The 16003-nt window shown below is 51.8% G+C and overlaps 8 protein-coding genes and 1 non-coding gene across 9 annotated transcripts; 3 read left to right on the forward strand and 6 right to left on the reverse strand.

Annotated features, from left to right (window-relative positions):
- Positions 1–357: 357 nt before the first annotated feature.
- On the forward strand, positions 358–1308 carry RHO25_007668 (uncharacterized protein; the record flags this gene model as incomplete). The annotated part of the gene is made up of 2 exons (XM_023599850.2): positions 358–1137; positions 1264–1308. The coding sequence occupies 2 exons, from the start codon at positions 358–360 to the stop codon at positions 1306–1308; spliced, it is 825 nt and encodes a 274-aa protein (XP_023448951.2).
- Positions 1309–1696: 388 nt separating this feature from the next.
- RHO25_007669 lies at positions 1697–1777 on the reverse strand. The gene has a single exon. It is a non-coding gene; the product is annotated as a tRNA-Cys (tRNA).
- A 525-nt stretch (positions 1778–2302) lies between these two features.
- RHO25_007670 (uncharacterized protein) lies at positions 2303–3744 on the reverse strand (the record flags this gene model as incomplete). The annotated part of the gene is made up of 3 exons (XM_023599851.2): positions 2303–2463; positions 2518–3578; positions 3632–3744. The coding sequence occupies 3 exons, from the start codon at positions 3742–3744 to the stop codon at positions 2303–2305; spliced, it is 1335 nt and encodes a 444-aa protein (XP_023449160.1).
- Positions 3745–3909: 165 nt separating this feature from the next.
- RHO25_007671 (uncharacterized protein) lies at positions 3910–7400 on the forward strand (the record flags this gene model as incomplete). The annotated part of the gene is made up of 2 exons (XM_023599852.2): positions 3910–4086; positions 4137–7400. The coding sequence occupies 2 exons, from the start codon at positions 3910–3912 to the stop codon at positions 7398–7400; spliced, it is 3441 nt and encodes a 1146-aa protein (XP_023449158.1).
- A 440-nt stretch (positions 7401–7840) lies between these two features.
- Positions 7841–8908, forward strand: RHO25_007672 (uncharacterized protein; the record flags this gene model as incomplete). Its single annotated transcript, XM_023599853.2, has 3 exons — positions 7841–7872; positions 7925–8279; positions 8360–8908. 3 exons carry the CDS (start codon positions 7841–7843, stop codon positions 8906–8908), a joined length of 936 nt encoding a protein of 311 aa, XP_023449783.1.
- Positions 8909–9314: 406 nt separating this feature from the next.
- On the reverse strand, positions 9315–9996 carry RHO25_007673 (uncharacterized protein; the record flags this gene model as incomplete). The annotated part of the gene is made up of 2 exons (XM_023599854.2): positions 9315–9829; positions 9885–9996. The coding sequence occupies 2 exons, from the start codon at positions 9994–9996 to the stop codon at positions 9315–9317; spliced, it is 627 nt and encodes a 208-aa protein (XP_023449785.1).
- Positions 9997–10239: 243 nt separating this feature from the next.
- RHO25_007674 (uncharacterized protein) lies at positions 10240–11935 on the reverse strand (the record flags this gene model as incomplete). The annotated part of the gene is made up of 2 exons (XM_023599855.2): positions 10240–11734; positions 11796–11935. The coding sequence occupies 2 exons, from the start codon at positions 11933–11935 to the stop codon at positions 10240–10242; spliced, it is 1635 nt and encodes a 544-aa protein (XP_023449782.1).
- A 1015-nt stretch (positions 11936–12950) lies between these two features.
- Positions 12951–13412, reverse strand: RHO25_007675 (uncharacterized protein; the record flags this gene model as incomplete). Its single annotated transcript, XM_065602969.1, has 1 exon — positions 12951–13412. The coding sequence occupies one exon, from the start codon at positions 13410–13412 to the stop codon at positions 12951–12953; it is 462 nt and encodes a 153-aa protein (XP_065459041.1).
- Positions 13413–13949: 537 nt separating this feature from the next.
- On the reverse strand, positions 13950–15758 carry RHO25_007676 (uncharacterized protein; the record flags this gene model as incomplete). Its single annotated transcript, XM_023599856.2, has 3 exons — positions 13950–14869; positions 14917–15591; positions 15653–15758. The coding sequence occupies 3 exons, from the start codon at positions 15756–15758 to the stop codon at positions 13950–13952; spliced, it is 1701 nt and encodes a 566-aa protein (XP_023449826.1).
- Between the last annotated feature and the right edge of the window lie 245 nt (positions 15759–16003).

A 16003-nucleotide genomic window follows, 5' to 3' on the forward strand; every position in this document is an offset into this window, starting at 1 on the left:
GCGATGGATGGAATATCCGCTTGATACCCAAGATGCATGAAGATTCCGCTGGAGTCTTTTCCGAAGTTGTCGGAAACAGCACGCCATTGACGCCGTCCTCGGCAGCAGCCCCGCTCGAGCTCCTCTTCACCAACCAAGACCCCCATGGCGCAAGCATTGGGGGCTATCGAATTCAGGCGCATCTATCTCCCGACGTAGCAAATCTCAGTCATCCTGCTAGAGCAAAACCTGTCAAGATAAGCCAGCTCACCTCTCTTTATGAGTTTCTTCCAGCCCAAACACTTCCTCCGCACACTGAACAGCTTCGCGAAAGCACAATCCGCGACCTCTATCCTCACTCGAGCTACGACACGAAATATGGCTACTGCTATGGGAAAACGCCTTGAAGGCAAGACAATTGTTATCACGGGAGCTTCTTCTGGCATTGGGAAAGCCACCGCGCAAGAGTTCGCTCGCACGTCGCCGAAGAACCTCAAGATCGTCCTTACAGCTCGCCGAGTCGATGCACTGAAGCAATTGGCAGCGGATATCAACAAGGAAGTAGGAGATGGCGTAAAAGTGCTGCCCGTCCAACTAGACGTCAGCAAGCCAGAGGAAGTGAAGCAATTCATCCCAAACCTGCCACAAGAATTCCAGGACATTGATGTCCTGGTCAACAACGCTGGACTCGTGAAGGGCGTGGACAAAGCAGGCGAGATCAAGGACGAGGACATTACTGTGCAATTTGCGACAAACGTGACAGGTCTGATCAACATGACGCAAGAAGTCCTCAAGGTCATGAAGAAGAAGGGAGAGTCCGGAGCAGGAGATATCATCAATATTGGATCGATCGCTGGTCGTGAACCATACCCCGGAGGAAGCATTTACTGCGCTACGAAAGCTGCTGTGCGATCCTTCACAGATGCTATGCGGAAAGAGTTGATCGCGACGAGGATAAGGGTTATCGAGATCGATCCTGGTCAGGTGGAGACGGAGTTCTCGGTCGTGCGATTCTATGGTGATAAGGAGAAGGCCGATGCTGTATACAAGGGTGTCACGCCTTTGACACCAGATGATATTGCTGAGACGATTGTGTTCTCCGCTGGGAGACCTGAGAATGTGGTCATCGCTGACCTGCTCGTGTTCCCTAACCACCAGGTAAGTTTTAACAAACTTTAAAACCGCTTTGGTAGCCTCAAGCATCATGCTGACTGTATGCATAGGCGGCTGCTACAGTCATGCACAGGCGATCGTAGACGTTCTGTTTCTGACATGTGTTTATAGGCTGGTGCAGGTATACTGCACAGGAAACCATCTTCAAAGATTTAGAAGTGTATATACCTCTTTCAACCTGGAGCACTTCTCCTGATTCTCTTCCAAGTCTTGATCTGGTGCTGGTACTGGTGCTCAGTATGTTTGTGGTGCCTGAGGCCATAGCGGAAAGCTTCACTCGGCCGGACCCACTTTTTCTTCTCCTAACGTCCGTGCGCACATCGAAAAACCACCCAACACAGCGCACGCTGCACCGCAGCCACTGAACCAAGTGCAGCACAATGACGGAATGTATCGGAAAGACAGCAGAGAACTGGGCAAGATGTATTCAGATACCTCAAGGCCACCAAAAAGTGGGCCCGCAAGCCAAGCCTCTCCGCTATGGTAAAACATCAATTCTTGCAACATATACCATACCAAAATAAAAGACAAGGCACTAAGGAAAAGCTCTCCACCCGGGTCGAACGAGTGACCTTAGGATATCTTGCATTGACTGCAATCCCACGCTCTACCACTGAGCTAGAACTGTGGAATGTAAGCGTGTGTATGCGCAAATGATGTTTTGTTTGGGCCAACTTACGAGCACGTGATCCATGCTCCCGGAATTGATCGACCGTATATGACCGTCAATTGAGAGATATACAGCAGGCCCTGGGCATAGGATGCGTCTTGGTCTCTACTGGCAGTGAGTTCCACTGTGCGAAATGAAAGTCGGCAACAGCGTTTCGAAATTGCCGCCTTTTGGAGGAAGGAAGCACATCTCTTCGGAATAGAGTTCTGACGCTCAAACATTCCGAGGTTGTTTGAGTTCTTCTAAGCATCCCTCGGCGTCCATGAAAATTCCTGGAAATCGCGGCTACAGCAAGTGAACATAGAATGCTTTTGGTGTGCGTAATGAGCTTGTGAAAGGTGTCGAACGAGGGTTGAGCTCAGCAGTGCTGGCGCATGTATAGTTCCGGTTCATCTTGAGAGAAAATATACTGGAGAATAACTATACGCAGCCAACCTGTGAGCAAATATCCCCGAGCATTGATCAAATTGTCACGCTCCTCTACTTCTTTGCGAAGAAGGACATGATGTTCCCCTGTCCGGGCTTGCCACCCTTCTTTGCGGCGGGCTTGTTTGTCGAGGGGGCTGGCGCAGAGGTCTTTGGCTTCTTTGGTGCAGGCTCTTCCTCTGAGAACGACTCCCATGCAGCTTCTTCTCGGGTGACTAGAGAGTGTTAGCATAAATTCGAAATTGAATACCGAACCAGATGCAACATACCAAGATACCCCTCTTCATCCTTGACAGTCTTTTTCTTCATGACTCTACGTCTGCCTCTTCTCCTGCCATTCTCTACAGTCACCGTCTCCTTCGGCTCCTCCTTGGCAGCAGGCTTGTCAATGGCGCCCTCGTCATGCGCTTCTTCCTCTTCATCCTTCTCGGCTTCTGGCGTGGGCGCGGCGTCTTCCATCGGCTCGTCATCCATATCCATCATTGCCTCAAGATCCGCTTTGCGATCTTTCTTCGTTGGTCCACTTGGTTGTTTCGCTTCCGGCTCTTCGGCCAGACCACTTCCACCATCATCGTCATCATCCTCTGAGAACCCTGTCATATCGACATCTTCAGCTGGAGCAGGTGTGGCTGCCTTTGAGCTCTGCTGAGATTCCGACTTCTTCGCGTTGGCAGAGGCCGCTCCTTTCGCAAAGGACTTGAAGATATTCGATGTATCTTTCTTCGCTGCTGTTGTCTTGCTTGTTGTTGTCTTCGCAGGCTCTGTTGCAGCTTTCGCAGACACATTCGAGGCCGTCGAGGCTTGTTTGGTCAAAGTCGGAGGAGCAGCTGCTTTTACGGGCTCGACCTTCTTCGCCGGGACAGGTGCGGCTGGAGGAGGTCCATTTCGTCTTTCTCTCCTCTTCACGTTCGGGTTCTGTATCACGCCATACTGTTTCCAATTTTTTAGAGGATCCTCCGATGCATAGTCCGTCATGACCTTCCGACTGCATTCGGTTAATGTCTGTATATCGCTTAAGCCGTTGGCCTGCAGACTGTAGATGTGTATCCCTGTAATTGCATCGAACTGTGCTTTCGCCTGTTCCAAATTCTCCTCCTTCACGATCATGATAGTCTTTACCGGTGTCGAATCCCGTTCCTCCTCATCTGGTCTCTGGAAAGAGCTACTGGGCAGCGGTGGACTGCTCTGCATAACAGTGTCTTCCCCATCATTTTGGCTTTGCGTCCCGTTCGTCTGAGTGCTCGATTGTTTCGTGCCCGTGACAAGATATGTTGCGTGTACACTGCCCGGCTTCTTCGTGTTCTGCTTGCGGTGGAACTCATACAGCATCCTGGTCAACATCAGCTCCTTCTCCGTTTCAAGCATCTTGCTCCGATTCCATACTGCTTGGCCAGATTGCTATGCACTTTCAATGCCCGGCTCAGATTGCGATAGCTCACCAACTGTTGCTCATTGAGCACACTGGCTGCGAGGTACTCGTTGTAGTCTTGCGCCATCTTTTCGGAGCTTCCAAATCGCGTGTCTAGAGAACAGACTCGACGACGCTAAAGTGGATGGTGGTCGGTTTCGGAACTTCGGGCGCTAATGAATGTACTCCTGCTTCTCCCACGCACCTCCACGCCAAGACCTTCGACTCTGTCCATCTCCTGTACACTCTGATCATGGACGGCGCTGAAGACGACGACGATCTCAAGCTCATCAAAGCATCGGCTGGGCTACTTGCAGATCTCGAATCCGACCTACCCCAAGTGTTATGGCACAAACTCAAAACCCCATCTGCCAGAAGAAGGGCACACAAATATGTCAAGAGACGTGATCTGAATCGGCTTGTTCAACTTGTATGCCCTCTGGAAGCCAATAGAGGAGCCTCGCTCATGGCTTGGTGTAGATTGAACCATTTCAAGGCGAACCACAGCTTCTCGATGCGAAGTTGAAGACCATCTTGCCACCATTAGTGGATGCCTATCTGGAATACCTTCGATACGGCCCTGTTCAAGCTCCTTCTCATCATGACTTCCAATCTGCTACCTGTACTCTGCTCTACACGCTCTGTAAAGTTCGCGGGTACAAGATCATCGTGGGGTTCTTGAGCAATGAACCAAAATACCTCGAACCGATCTTGGAAAAGCTCGAGCAGACTGTAACTGCAACGAGCGAGGAAGCAAATGCTTGGCAAGTTCCATATGTGCTGCTGCTGTGGTTGTCTCACCTCCTTCTCGCTCCATTCGACTTGAGCTCTATCTCCGCGACAGAACCTCCAGCAGATTCGACAACCTATCTACAGCTCCATCAATTGCCACGGCTAGCGAAAAGAGTTCTTCGGGTTGGACTAATTTATCTCAAGTCTCCCACAAAAGCGCAGGATGCGGCTGCTGCGATGCTCGTGAGGCTTTCTGTGCGGCCTGACATTCTCGATGCACGCCTCGGAAATGCCTTGCTAGATGCGAAGCTGCCACAATTGTCCACGGCCACCGCCAGCACGACTGACACATACGAAGTCTTGGGTGCTTTGAAGCTGCTCGCTGGCATAGCTGCAGCTGCAGAACTCAGTCATCTGGTGCCGGCCATATATCAGGGCTGTGAGGAAGCTTTCGAGGACGAGGCGAACGGTATCCTCAGCTCAAATGCTGTGGCAAAGAAGATTGCAATCAAGACTCTGCGCAACATCGCTATCTTATCACTACGCTCAGCTGGCTCAAATGGGAATTTGCTCGACTTCCTCCAATCCACGGATGTACTCGAGAACGTCATCGACTATCTCTTGCGATCGTTAGCAGACAAGGACACGCCGGTCCGGTATGCCGCCGCCAAAGCTATCAGTCTCCTCGTACTCGAGCTAGATCGTGACATGGGACACGAAGTCATCCAAGCCGTCTTGGACTCGTTCAAGGAGGACCTGCCTAGATCATTGAGTGGCATGGACTTTGCGACTGCCAATCCCTTAAGATGGCATGGACTCACCTTAGCTCTATCGCATACCCTGTTCAAGCGATCTGCTTCGCCAGAGCAGCTCCCCGACATTCTTGACGCACTGATCTCAGCCTTACAGTTTCAACAGCGTACAAGTACAGGTACCATGCTGGGCACCAACATCCGTGACGCTGCAAATTTCGGCATCTGGTCACTTGCCCGAAGATACACCACCGAAGAGCTGTTGTCAGTTTCTGCGAACAGCTTGTTCAAGAGCAACCGAATGGCGGAAGAAGACTCCATTATACAAACTCTGGCAAGTCAGCTCATCCTATCCGCCTGCCTCGACCCGTCCGGCAACATTCGAAGAGGGTCTTCGGCTGCACTGCAAGAAGTGGTTGGCAGGCATCCGAACAAGGTCATTGAAGGAATCTCTCTTGTGCAGATCGTGGACTATCAGGCCGTGAGTCTGAGAAGTCGTGGCATGGTTGATGTGGCCAATAACGCTGCCGCCCTTCATCCTCGCTACTGGCAAGCTGTCCTCGATGGGCTTCTGGGCTGGCGTGGCCTAGGATCTGCCGATGTACTCTCACGCGAGGGTACTGCGGCTTCGGTCACGAGGCTTGCTCTCAACACACCGGGATCGATTTCGACTGATGTACTGCAAGATGTCCTCAAGCTGATTGAGGCGTGTCCGGCTCAAGAGGTAGAACGACTTCATGGTCTAGCTCTCGTTGGTGCGCAAGTTACAGAGGCCCACACACCTTCAGCCATGAGGCACATGGGATCACTTCGAACTGCATTCGGAGCCCTCCAAGCAGCTGCTAAAGATTTCTCGCCGCGCGTACTGCGATCTGAATATCCCGCAGCTCTTGCGCGATACTTGACGGCATTCTGCCATGCACTTGAAATTGATGCAGGTCACAGCTCAGTTTGTGACAAGGTACTCATCGACAGCATAGACGAGACTGCCGACCGGCTTCTCAATCGTCACAATCTGGTTGTCATACCCGATCTCGTTCGCGCCATGCTGAAGCTCAAGCGAGCAGTGCAAGCACCTCTTGGTTGCATAGAAGCTGAAACTTTGGCCCAACCTGTTGCGAAAGATGCGATGAAAAGCACATTGCAGAATGCTGGCCGAGCCATGGCGCTTGGCGCTTTGGCATCGTCTTACGCTCATACTGGGCTTATGGGCAACGAGGCAGTAGTCGCAACCACAACTCTATGTGCACTACTGGATTCTGTCAACGTGGATTGGCGCATCATGGGCGCCCAAGCACTCCATCTGGTGGTACAACGCGTGCAAGACACCGATGTGATTGACCCAAGCATTGCTCAGATGCTCTGTGCCGCGATGCATCGAGGCTTGAATGACTACACCATCGACGAGCGTGGTGACATCGGCTCGTTGGTAAGACTCCAGTGCATTAGTTGCACGTCCCAGGTCTTCGACACTCCGGCTTTCAGCTCGCACGAGCAGGCAATTCAAACTTTGGAAGCGGACATCTATCGATTGTCTTTGGAAAAGCTTGATCGAGTCCGGCTGCAAGCAGCAAAATGCTCCAGTCAGTACCTGATAAAGCAAGTGCCTGCTACAGATGTGGCCAGCGTATCATCACCGGCTTACTTCCAGCTCGTGCTTGCGCCACTTTGGCGACACGACCCTCCAGGATATGTTCAGCAAGCATTGATGCAGGGGTGCATCTCCTGCGCGGGCTCGGGTGCTGAGCCTTTACTCCAAGCTTCACGTCAGGTGCTAGCTAGCGGATTGCAAGCAGCAGATACAACGATACTGGAATGCTTCTTCTCGACTTTCATTACAGTTGTGAAAGAACAGCTTTCTACACCCACGACGAATTTGCAACCTGCACTCGCATTTCTGGCCTTCCTTCTAGATATGCAGCTCTCACAACGTCTTGGCTCGTCTTCAACGTTCAAGTGGCGGAACTTACTCTCCGTTGTGCAGAAGTCGCACCACAAGTCGAACGAAATCCCGAAGATTCTGGCAGCTGTTCATGTGTACACTGGGCTTGCTGATGTGCCAGCGATACGTATGGAGACGATGAAGAAGCTGCTGAGCATGCTGAAGACCAACCCTTATCCCCATGTCAGGATAGCAGTGGCAGAGGCTTTGTATGCCATCACGGCAGATGAGGCTTTGCTGAAGTGCGACTGGGCGAGACCAGCGAAGGAGAATGCACATGCTGTCGAGACTCTTGCGAGGTATGCTCAAGAGACTTGAGCTGCTCTAGTCGACATTATGGGATCTTCAGCTAAACGCGAAAAGTCACTACTACGAGCATGGTCTTCTGAGCCTGGCAACGAGTAATTACGTTTCTTGAAGTGACATCTGAGGTGGGATGCAGGGCCGTCGCCTGAACTGAGACCAGGATTTAAGCTTATTAGAATGCGCGTCTTCAGATGGTTAGACCACGACAGTTGAAGAAACATCTCGAAACATCAAGTGTCGGAAGGAAATGCCATTGAATGAACATGGTCAGCGTGACAGTGCATCACGCGCTCAAGGTGATTCGGCAGGGGTCCATGCGCGCCTCTCGAAGCCACTTTCAACGGCAGCGCTCGAGTGCGTCCAAACAAAATTGCAACCGCCGCATCAACTTCGAGCTTGCAACTTGACATCCACTTTTGAACTACAGTGGCTTTCTAGATTCTCTTCGCCGAATGGAAATGGGCGACCGCCGCCTAGGAAAGGGGTAAATTGTGCTGGAGCGATATCTCGGAAACATGAAGACTGATATCAGGCAGGCCTCCTCTCGTGAAGCATAACCTGCCCGATCCCTTCACAACTGATGCCACGAGAAAGACCCTCGTCGAATCGAACCGACCTTCGATTTTCAGCAATGCTGGCGCATGGCGCCCGTCGCAGAATACACACGCAACGATAGCAGCGCCGCGTCCATCGCCATCGTCCAGCTTGCAGTCAGCGTTCATGAGAGACACCACGCACACCGCACCAACGTCGAGCTACTTCCTTAGAACGCTATATCTTCCCGCAATACAGTGGTCGCTGCCAGCGAGCTACATGTATCCTGACAGCAAGTACAGAGAATATCTACGACAGCGGCAGAATGTGCGCCTCCACATTGACCCCATTCTTGAGGCAAGTAAAACTAGAACCTCCGGCTTCAAACTATCCAGCTACACAGTGCGCTATACAAATGCTGACATTCTCTCCATCAGATCTTCCCTCGCAATACCACGCTTCCAGCCCGCACAGCAGGCTTTCTGGGAACGCGCATCCTAGTACACCTCGACATGAAGACACTCCTTCTCGCCCAACGAGTGTGCCGATACTTCAATAAGCTGATCACTCTGTCGCCTCACCTCCAACGCCGCCTCTGGTTTCAGGGCTGCTCCGAGCAGTTCTTCCCCGACCTTCGAGAAATCGACTTACCGAATTTCCTCGATCCTTTGATCGAGAACATTCGTGCCGAACTCGATTTGTTCTATCACTACGACCCAAAGAACATGATTCAAGTCATACTGTATGCTCCAGCGCGTGAAAAGGTCTCATTGTTCTATGCATTGGAAGCGAGCTGGCAAAAGATGTTGGTAATGAGGAGTGCTGAGAAGAGGAAATACTGGCGCGTTGTGCTCCCACCGTATGGGCATATCAATATGGGCATCTTTGATACTGCGCCGACTTTTGGACAGATCATCGACGCGATTATCGATGTCTTGACGTATGGTGGGCGCAAGTACAAGGTGATCCTCCCGGCATGCGGGTAGACTGCTCTGGGTCTTCGGCAGAATGTGTGCAGGCGGAACAAATGGATAGTTGAGCTGAGGTGCTGAATTGTTGGCGCTTACGACCACCAAAGAAAGGTGATGGAAAAGAAAGGGCAGGGCAAATGATAGAGCTTTGGCTTGGATAGAAATGCTTCGGTTGCTCATCAACACGCGCAAAGCCTCGGAGTACGTCGAGCATCCCTGTGCTAGAGGCTCAATCTGAAATCCAACGCATCGAAGACTGCAGCTCCCAAACTACATGCACTGGCCGCATCGCCTTCCCTGCGACGCGGGTCCGCCTTTCTCCAGGGACACAATGAGAAGTCTGCCATTCAACCTGGCATCGGGTACTAGCTGCGCCTCAGACACTGTGTGAACCACGATGACTGCTTTCTCTCTCTCTCTCTCAGCTAGCAAGAATCAAATCCACCAGAGCTCCCAACGTCACCGTCTGACTCCAGTCCATCGTCATAGGGAACACATCGTAAACGCACGGTGTGTCCTCGTCCTCTACTTGAACGATCAACTCTCCCACTGCCCGCTCGCTGGGCCAAAACACCAGCATATCTCTCCAACTGCCTCGTCCCAGCATCGCCAACTTGTTCTTGCACGCGAACCTGATCACATAGTCCGTGGCGTCCGAATACTCGCGCTTGACCCAAGCATTGATGGCAAGATTTGGATAATAGTAAGTGAAAAATGGGTTGAGGTATGGCCTTGGAAATCGACCTGGTTGAGTCGGTGGCTGGATCCAGAGGTTGCGTCGGGACTGGGCTGAGTTGGAAATCGTTTTCAGCCAAGTTCTGTTGACTCCAGAGCAGTGGAGGAGAGTGCGACTGTTGAGGGAGGATAGGATGTTTGCGAGGAGTTCCGAATTTTCGAGGACATTGTCGACGGCAGACCGAGGCATGCTGATGTTGACTGCGAGGGCAGAGGTTAGTGAGTTATCTGATAGCCAGTGTTACAAGGTATTTACCACTGATCTTGGTCGAAGGTCCTGCGTCGGCTTGATTCTGGGGCTGGTATGTCGGCATTTGGGGCGTATGCTCAGTCCGCAAGCGCAGAGGCATGTTGATGGTCATGGTCATGGTCGCGGTCGTGAGTGCGTGTTCTGGTGATGGAAGCCCGTCTTCAGCAGCATGCAAGGACTTCAGCTGCCGAGCTGAGTCGTGAGAGAGAGAGAGAGAGATGGCGAAGAGCAACATTCAGATGTTTCATGCTTGGTGCAGGGCTCACATCACCAAGAGTGAGTGCGGAAAAGTGGAGAGGTAGCCTGCATTTTCATGTGAGAGCATTGTTGACTCATACGAACGGACGCTCAGTTGATTTCTCTACCCAACCACGTAAGGCTTTGATCCAGGTTTGAACAACAGATGTGGTTTCCTCTCTGCGAGATCCAGAATCGTTTGCGCAAAGACCGAATTCGCCCAGGCAAACCAGCTTCGGGTGTAGTCCTTGATCTTCTCCACGTTGACACTCTCGTGCACCAATCCCAATGGACTCGCCTTCTTGACCGCTTCCAAAAGCTCCGAGATCTCTTCGTCATCATCGCTAGTCATCGCCTGAATAAGCAACGACATCGGCCAAGCATTGTGCAAACCAACATGCGGGCCTCCAATGCCCTTGAGGGCTTTACCCTGCAGAAAGTATGGATTGCCTTCTTTCGACAAGATCATCTTGCGCGTGTTCTGGTACGTTTGTTCTTCTTTCTTGACGAAGCCGAGGTATGGTAGTGCGAGCAGTGAAGGCACATTGGCGTCGTCCATTAGCAGAGAGGAGCCGTAGCCATCGACTTCGAAAGCAAAGACCGAGCCCCACTTCTTGTGCTGAACGACGCCGTGCTCCCATACACCTTTCTCAATCCTTGCGCCTCGTGCTTTAAGCTCTTCGCCAACTTTAGGCTTGCCCGAAGCGGCGATGATATCTGCTGTCTTCTTCAGCTCTACTGCCATCATTGCGTTGGCTGGAATGAAGAAGCCAAAAATCGTGGCGTCATCACTTGGTCTGAAGGCAGAGCGAATCAAACCCGTCCCGTAGTTCAACGGGTTTCCATTCCCTGCCAGGTTCAAAGTCTCAGTGCCAGTATTCGTGTTTCTCTGAAATCGGTACGTTTGCTTGACAAAGGACCCCGTCTTCGGATCGAATGTTGACTGGCTCTGCTGATCAAGCACCTTGAGCAGACTTTCCAATGCATGAAACCAGCGCTGCGTCAAAAACGCTGTGGATCCAGTATGCTCATAGAACTGATTTCCAAGTCTCAGGAAATGTGCCAAGGAGTCCAGCTCATACTTGCACTCGAAAACTTGGCTTGGCTCATATGCTGGGTGCACATTATCGCCTTGTCCATTGTCACTTGGCTTCAGCCTGCTCGGTGGAGGTGGCTGGAACGCATTGCAGTACGGAGATTCAATCACGTACTCCGCTTGGGTATTGATCGCACCCAAAATCAAGTTCTCTATCTTCTTGTTCTTCTTTGCCAGCGGTTGGTACTGTGCCAACTGGTTTGTTGAATCACGGAGCCACGACGCTTGAATATCCCCAGTCACGATGAAGCTCTGTGGTCCCTTCCAAGCATCTGTTTGCCCCAAAAACAATTGTTGCATCTTATTTGATTCCGCCTGCTTCTCTGTGCCATCCACATGCCACTGTACAGTTGTATCGATCGTATTCGGGAATGCGTTCTCGAAGATTCGCGCGAGATCGGGGTCCACTAGGGAGTGACTGAGATCTTTGATGATCTTCTCCACGAGGTCTGATTCGAAAGTTCGGCAGTGTTTCGAGGGTCGCTGAAAGGGAAGAGCCATGGGGCCATCGCTGAGAGGCTGGCTGTGCAACTGTCAGTCTACAGGCTCACATGGTCATTGTAGCTTCGCGAATCTGTGCTTACTGTGGGAAACGCGCATAATGCTCATATGCCGGGCAAGCCTCCTTGTATTTCGCTTTGGGAATACCGCTATCGCTGGTCGCTGCCACCTCGAGGAATGGACTGGTGAGGGCAGCCACTACAGCTGCTATAGTTGTCTTCATGATGCCGCGCTAGCTTTAACAAAGCTTTGGAATGGTCCGAGTATCCAAAGTCAAAGGCTTCAACCAGGTAAAGAGCTGCTCGGCCAGGTTCTGACTCGCTGTTGTATCATGCCTCTGCAATGTACGCCGGTCGGAATGGACGCCGAGGAATTGGCAAGTCGCTGGCTGCGGCGCTTGATTCGGCCTCACGAGAGCAGAAATGGCATCGCCGTTATCTGGAACACACTTTGATGGCGTAAAAAAGGAAGTCGTGGCCTGTCAGGAGCAATGCCTTATCAAGGAAGGAGAGGTGAGGTCCGTTGTTGTGAAGATCGCGGCCCGCTGGCGTTCCCTGCCCTGCACTTCAACAACACCACTGGTGAGACAACAATCTTAACATCGACGTTCAAGAACAAAAAAGAGCTACTCATGAACACGACAACTGTTAGCCTTGGGTCCATATGGTAGTCTCGATACAAGTGCCGATTATCGCATCCCAGGAACAGCCACAAGCTTTGTATGGTACGGCCACGATAGCCATGACCAAATCTGCAAACCCAGCAATAGCCTCTTGCATAATCGCCTGCACACCGGTCTTGGTTGTGTATACGATGCTTATGTAGATAGCAAGCGACTTATCCTGTGCGAGCCTTATCTCACTCTGCTGGCGTCAAGCTCAGCTTGCAAGCTGGTCCATCTTGGCCTCAAACTTGGGCTCGTGATTGCAAAGTCTATATGGCCGCGTTCTCTGTTCGTAATGGTATTCGAAGCAGGAGCTAACCAAGCCCGAATTGGTTCTCAAGTCTTTTCGAAATCGTGGCGACTGCTTGGGATTTGTAGTCACTGTACGATGCGGTACGTCACGCAGCCAGAGGGGCGGCAAAAAAAAAAACGCGACAGAAGCAGGTCGCTGATGTTCCAAATCGTATTTCGACACGTGCCGAAAGATTTCGCCAGTGGTGGCTATGATCAGCGACAGAAGAGCGAGCTCGCATCGGAAACATGCCCCTAAGACATATCCTGCTCGGCCCCCCCTCTACGCTTCTGTCCAAGATCCCTCCACCGGTGGTGTACACTTGTACTCAACTCGCTTCATAGTGAGGCCATACGTCCCAGATAAAATACACCCGGTGAGTGGCAGACCCACGCGGTTCGTTCCCAAGGCCAGGGCCATGAGTTGTTTCCAAGCGCTCCGATAATCCTGCTCATGTCCCACCTCCACACGGCCAATCAGAACTCGAAATCGAGTCGGTATTGAACGGAGCCAGGGCAGAAAGAGGCGCTGGTTCTCGTTGGCGAAGCGGAAGACAGTATCGCGGCCGTAATACTCTTGCGAAATATGTTCTCGAGAAGAGCGGTCGAGCTGAAGGATTGCTGGAGGTCGGTAATACGAGGTTATATCGACCATGAGCTCGGGCTCGATGGCTGTGACCAACTCGTAGATGCGTGAGAAGAGTTCGGGCGGTAAGCTTTGGACTCTGCTCGTCAGGTCGTTCATCTTGCGCGAGAGGTGTGGCGTCGGTTGTTTTGTTGAGATTGCAGATCGACCTCAAGACTGTTTTTGATGTCGGTGTTGGAGGTGCGAGGAGTTGAGAGCGTGGGATTCGATTTGGTGCATGGATGAGTCAAGGTTTTCACCCGTGGTTGTCGCTTCACTTCCAGTTGTTCCAGTTGCAGCCAATCGAGCTTGTTCTCGCGCCACTCGGCTTTTCCTGCGGGAATCACGCTGCTAGTATAAGTACTAGGGAGCAAAGCTGTCATTATCATTGATACCTGTTGGGCGAACGTACGGGCTTGCAACACTGCTCATGAAGTGTAGCTCGCGAAGTAAACGTAGCGAGGTGGGTTCTATCAAGGATATTTTTCTTCACTTCGCTAATCCACTTAGGACGATCGTAGAACAATTTCTTCCGACTAAGATGGAGACTCTCAGCTGATACATCGCATGCAGGCCATGACCCCTTAGACGCGACCCAGATTTCAAACGCGTCACAGCGCACCTTACTGATTGCCTTCGAGCATGTGCACCACTTCTTCAGTCATCGAACGGCCAAGATCTCATCCACGCTGCCCTCTCCTCTTCACTGTGAGCGAATTGCTCAATGACTTGCTCCTTCATCTGCTGCAACGCATCTTTGGCTTCATCATACCGTTCGGATTTCACTATTCCACGCTCTGGGAACAAGTCGCCCAAAGCATCTTTGATCCCAGACATGGCCCGCATGCCCAATGTAGCTGCCTCAATATCTGACATGATCTGCTTCTTCTCCTCTGCAGAGAATGAAATGGGAAGAGTCGTGGATTGATCCTCTACTCCCGAGATAGGCGCGCCGTCCTCTAGCAGCTCAAGTGCATGAGCAAGGTACACGGCTTCTCCGTCTGTCAACAAGTTGCGTGCCGTGAGTATCAAATCGAAAGCGGTAGTCTGGCGGAACTGGAGACATTTCCAGATATCTGGAACCGTTTTGGACACCAGTATGCGATATAACACGCAGAGAGATCGATCAAACAAGAGCTGATCGGCACGCTGCTTTTCCCCAGGCGAAAGCTCGGAGTAATAATCTGGTTTCCGCGGGCGCTCGAGACTGAGTGTGTCGTCACAATCATAATCCATCAAATAGGGCTGTCGGGCATGTATATAGAGTGGAGCGACTTCGCTTGATTGCCAGTCGATTATACTCGTGATACGTGTTGGCTCATCCGGATCAACAAAGATGTTCTCCACGTGGAGATCGCTGTGCCAGATGCACGGTCTGTTGAGGACAGAGTCCGACGGCGAGACAATGTGCAGGAGCTCAAAATAGCAGTCAACAGCTTTGAGTTTGGTTGCGACCTTTGGTTGGTACAGGTTCGGTCCACACAGCGTGATAGGCGATTTGGGTAGGACAGGCATCTGTCGTATACATTCCCGTTCTCGTTTGCCTACCGCTGTGAGGTAGTCAAGAGCAGAAGTCCCTGCGCACGGTCAGCACTGAATCAAATCCGCGCTCTGCATTACTCACATGGACCGCGATCGAACTCGATCAGCATTCTGCCATCATCGATCCAGTCTCGGCCTTCGCTTGGTCCAATCACGAAGGCTGCTCCTGAAAACGACGCCTGAGACTCGCATGGTACGCTGTGAGTATCCGAGCTCAGGTCCGAATCGTAGTAGAGACTGCCGTAAGCAGGAAACGGCGTTGACGCCCAGAGCTTTTGGTATTCAACGAGAGTCTTCATGATAGTCAGTCGGTCTGCAAGCTTCATACGCGGCCAAACAGATTCCAAAGATACACCATTCGCCTTCTCCATGATGATGTATTCGGCGCCAACAGGATTGCTCTCTGCTTTCGAACTCCAGCTGAGCACCTTCGGCACCGGGATTGACATGCAGCTCCGAATAAAATCCAGAGTTGCTACTTCACTGGCAGTAGTAAAATGCGGTCGCCCGGCATTCGGATTGGGCAACTTCACGACGACTTCTTTCCCATCGTCCATCGTCATCAGTAAAGCCTTGTTGTGCAGACCATCTGGAAACTTCTTGACGTGAACACAGCGAGTAGCATTCGCAGCTCGCGCAGCCAGCTTCTCCAATTGTCGCAAGTCGAAGTCTACATGATGCTGTCTCATTTCGTATTCTTCGTTGCACACGAATCGTCCCCTGGTGAAGCGATGTAGGCTCGCATCTCCATGCTTATCTGTCGCATTGTCATGAGCATCGAGTCCGCGCAGGGCATCAGGGAATTCCGCAGTACTTACCAGATTTGAGGACGTTGTCGCCGAGGCACAGCGAGGTGTGAGGTGCTGAAAGTGCGCGAGGAAGGATCTTGGCCACCAAAGCCTTCGCCCTAGTTGACAACATCATGTCGCGTCCAAATTGCTGCAAGCAGCGCCGAATGAATGGTGTGTTGTTGCATCGAGTTGCCGATCAAGGTAATACAAAAAGTGGATTGCATTATGGAGTGAACAGACAAGTTTCATGCACGTGTGGTGCATGTGAATGCGAGTAGCACACCGGCGAACGTGAGCGACTAAGGCATTCCTTGGCAATGGCACGGCCCGATCAGGCACCCCCGGAACACAACTCACGGCGTGGACGTGTCGTGTGCC

Source organism: Cercospora beticola, chromosome 5, assembly GCF_033473495.1.
Source record: "Cercospora beticola chromosome 5, complete sequence".
NCBI classification, from domain to species: domain Eukaryota; kingdom Fungi; phylum Ascomycota; class Dothideomycetes; order Mycosphaerellales; family Mycosphaerellaceae; genus Cercospora; species Cercospora beticola.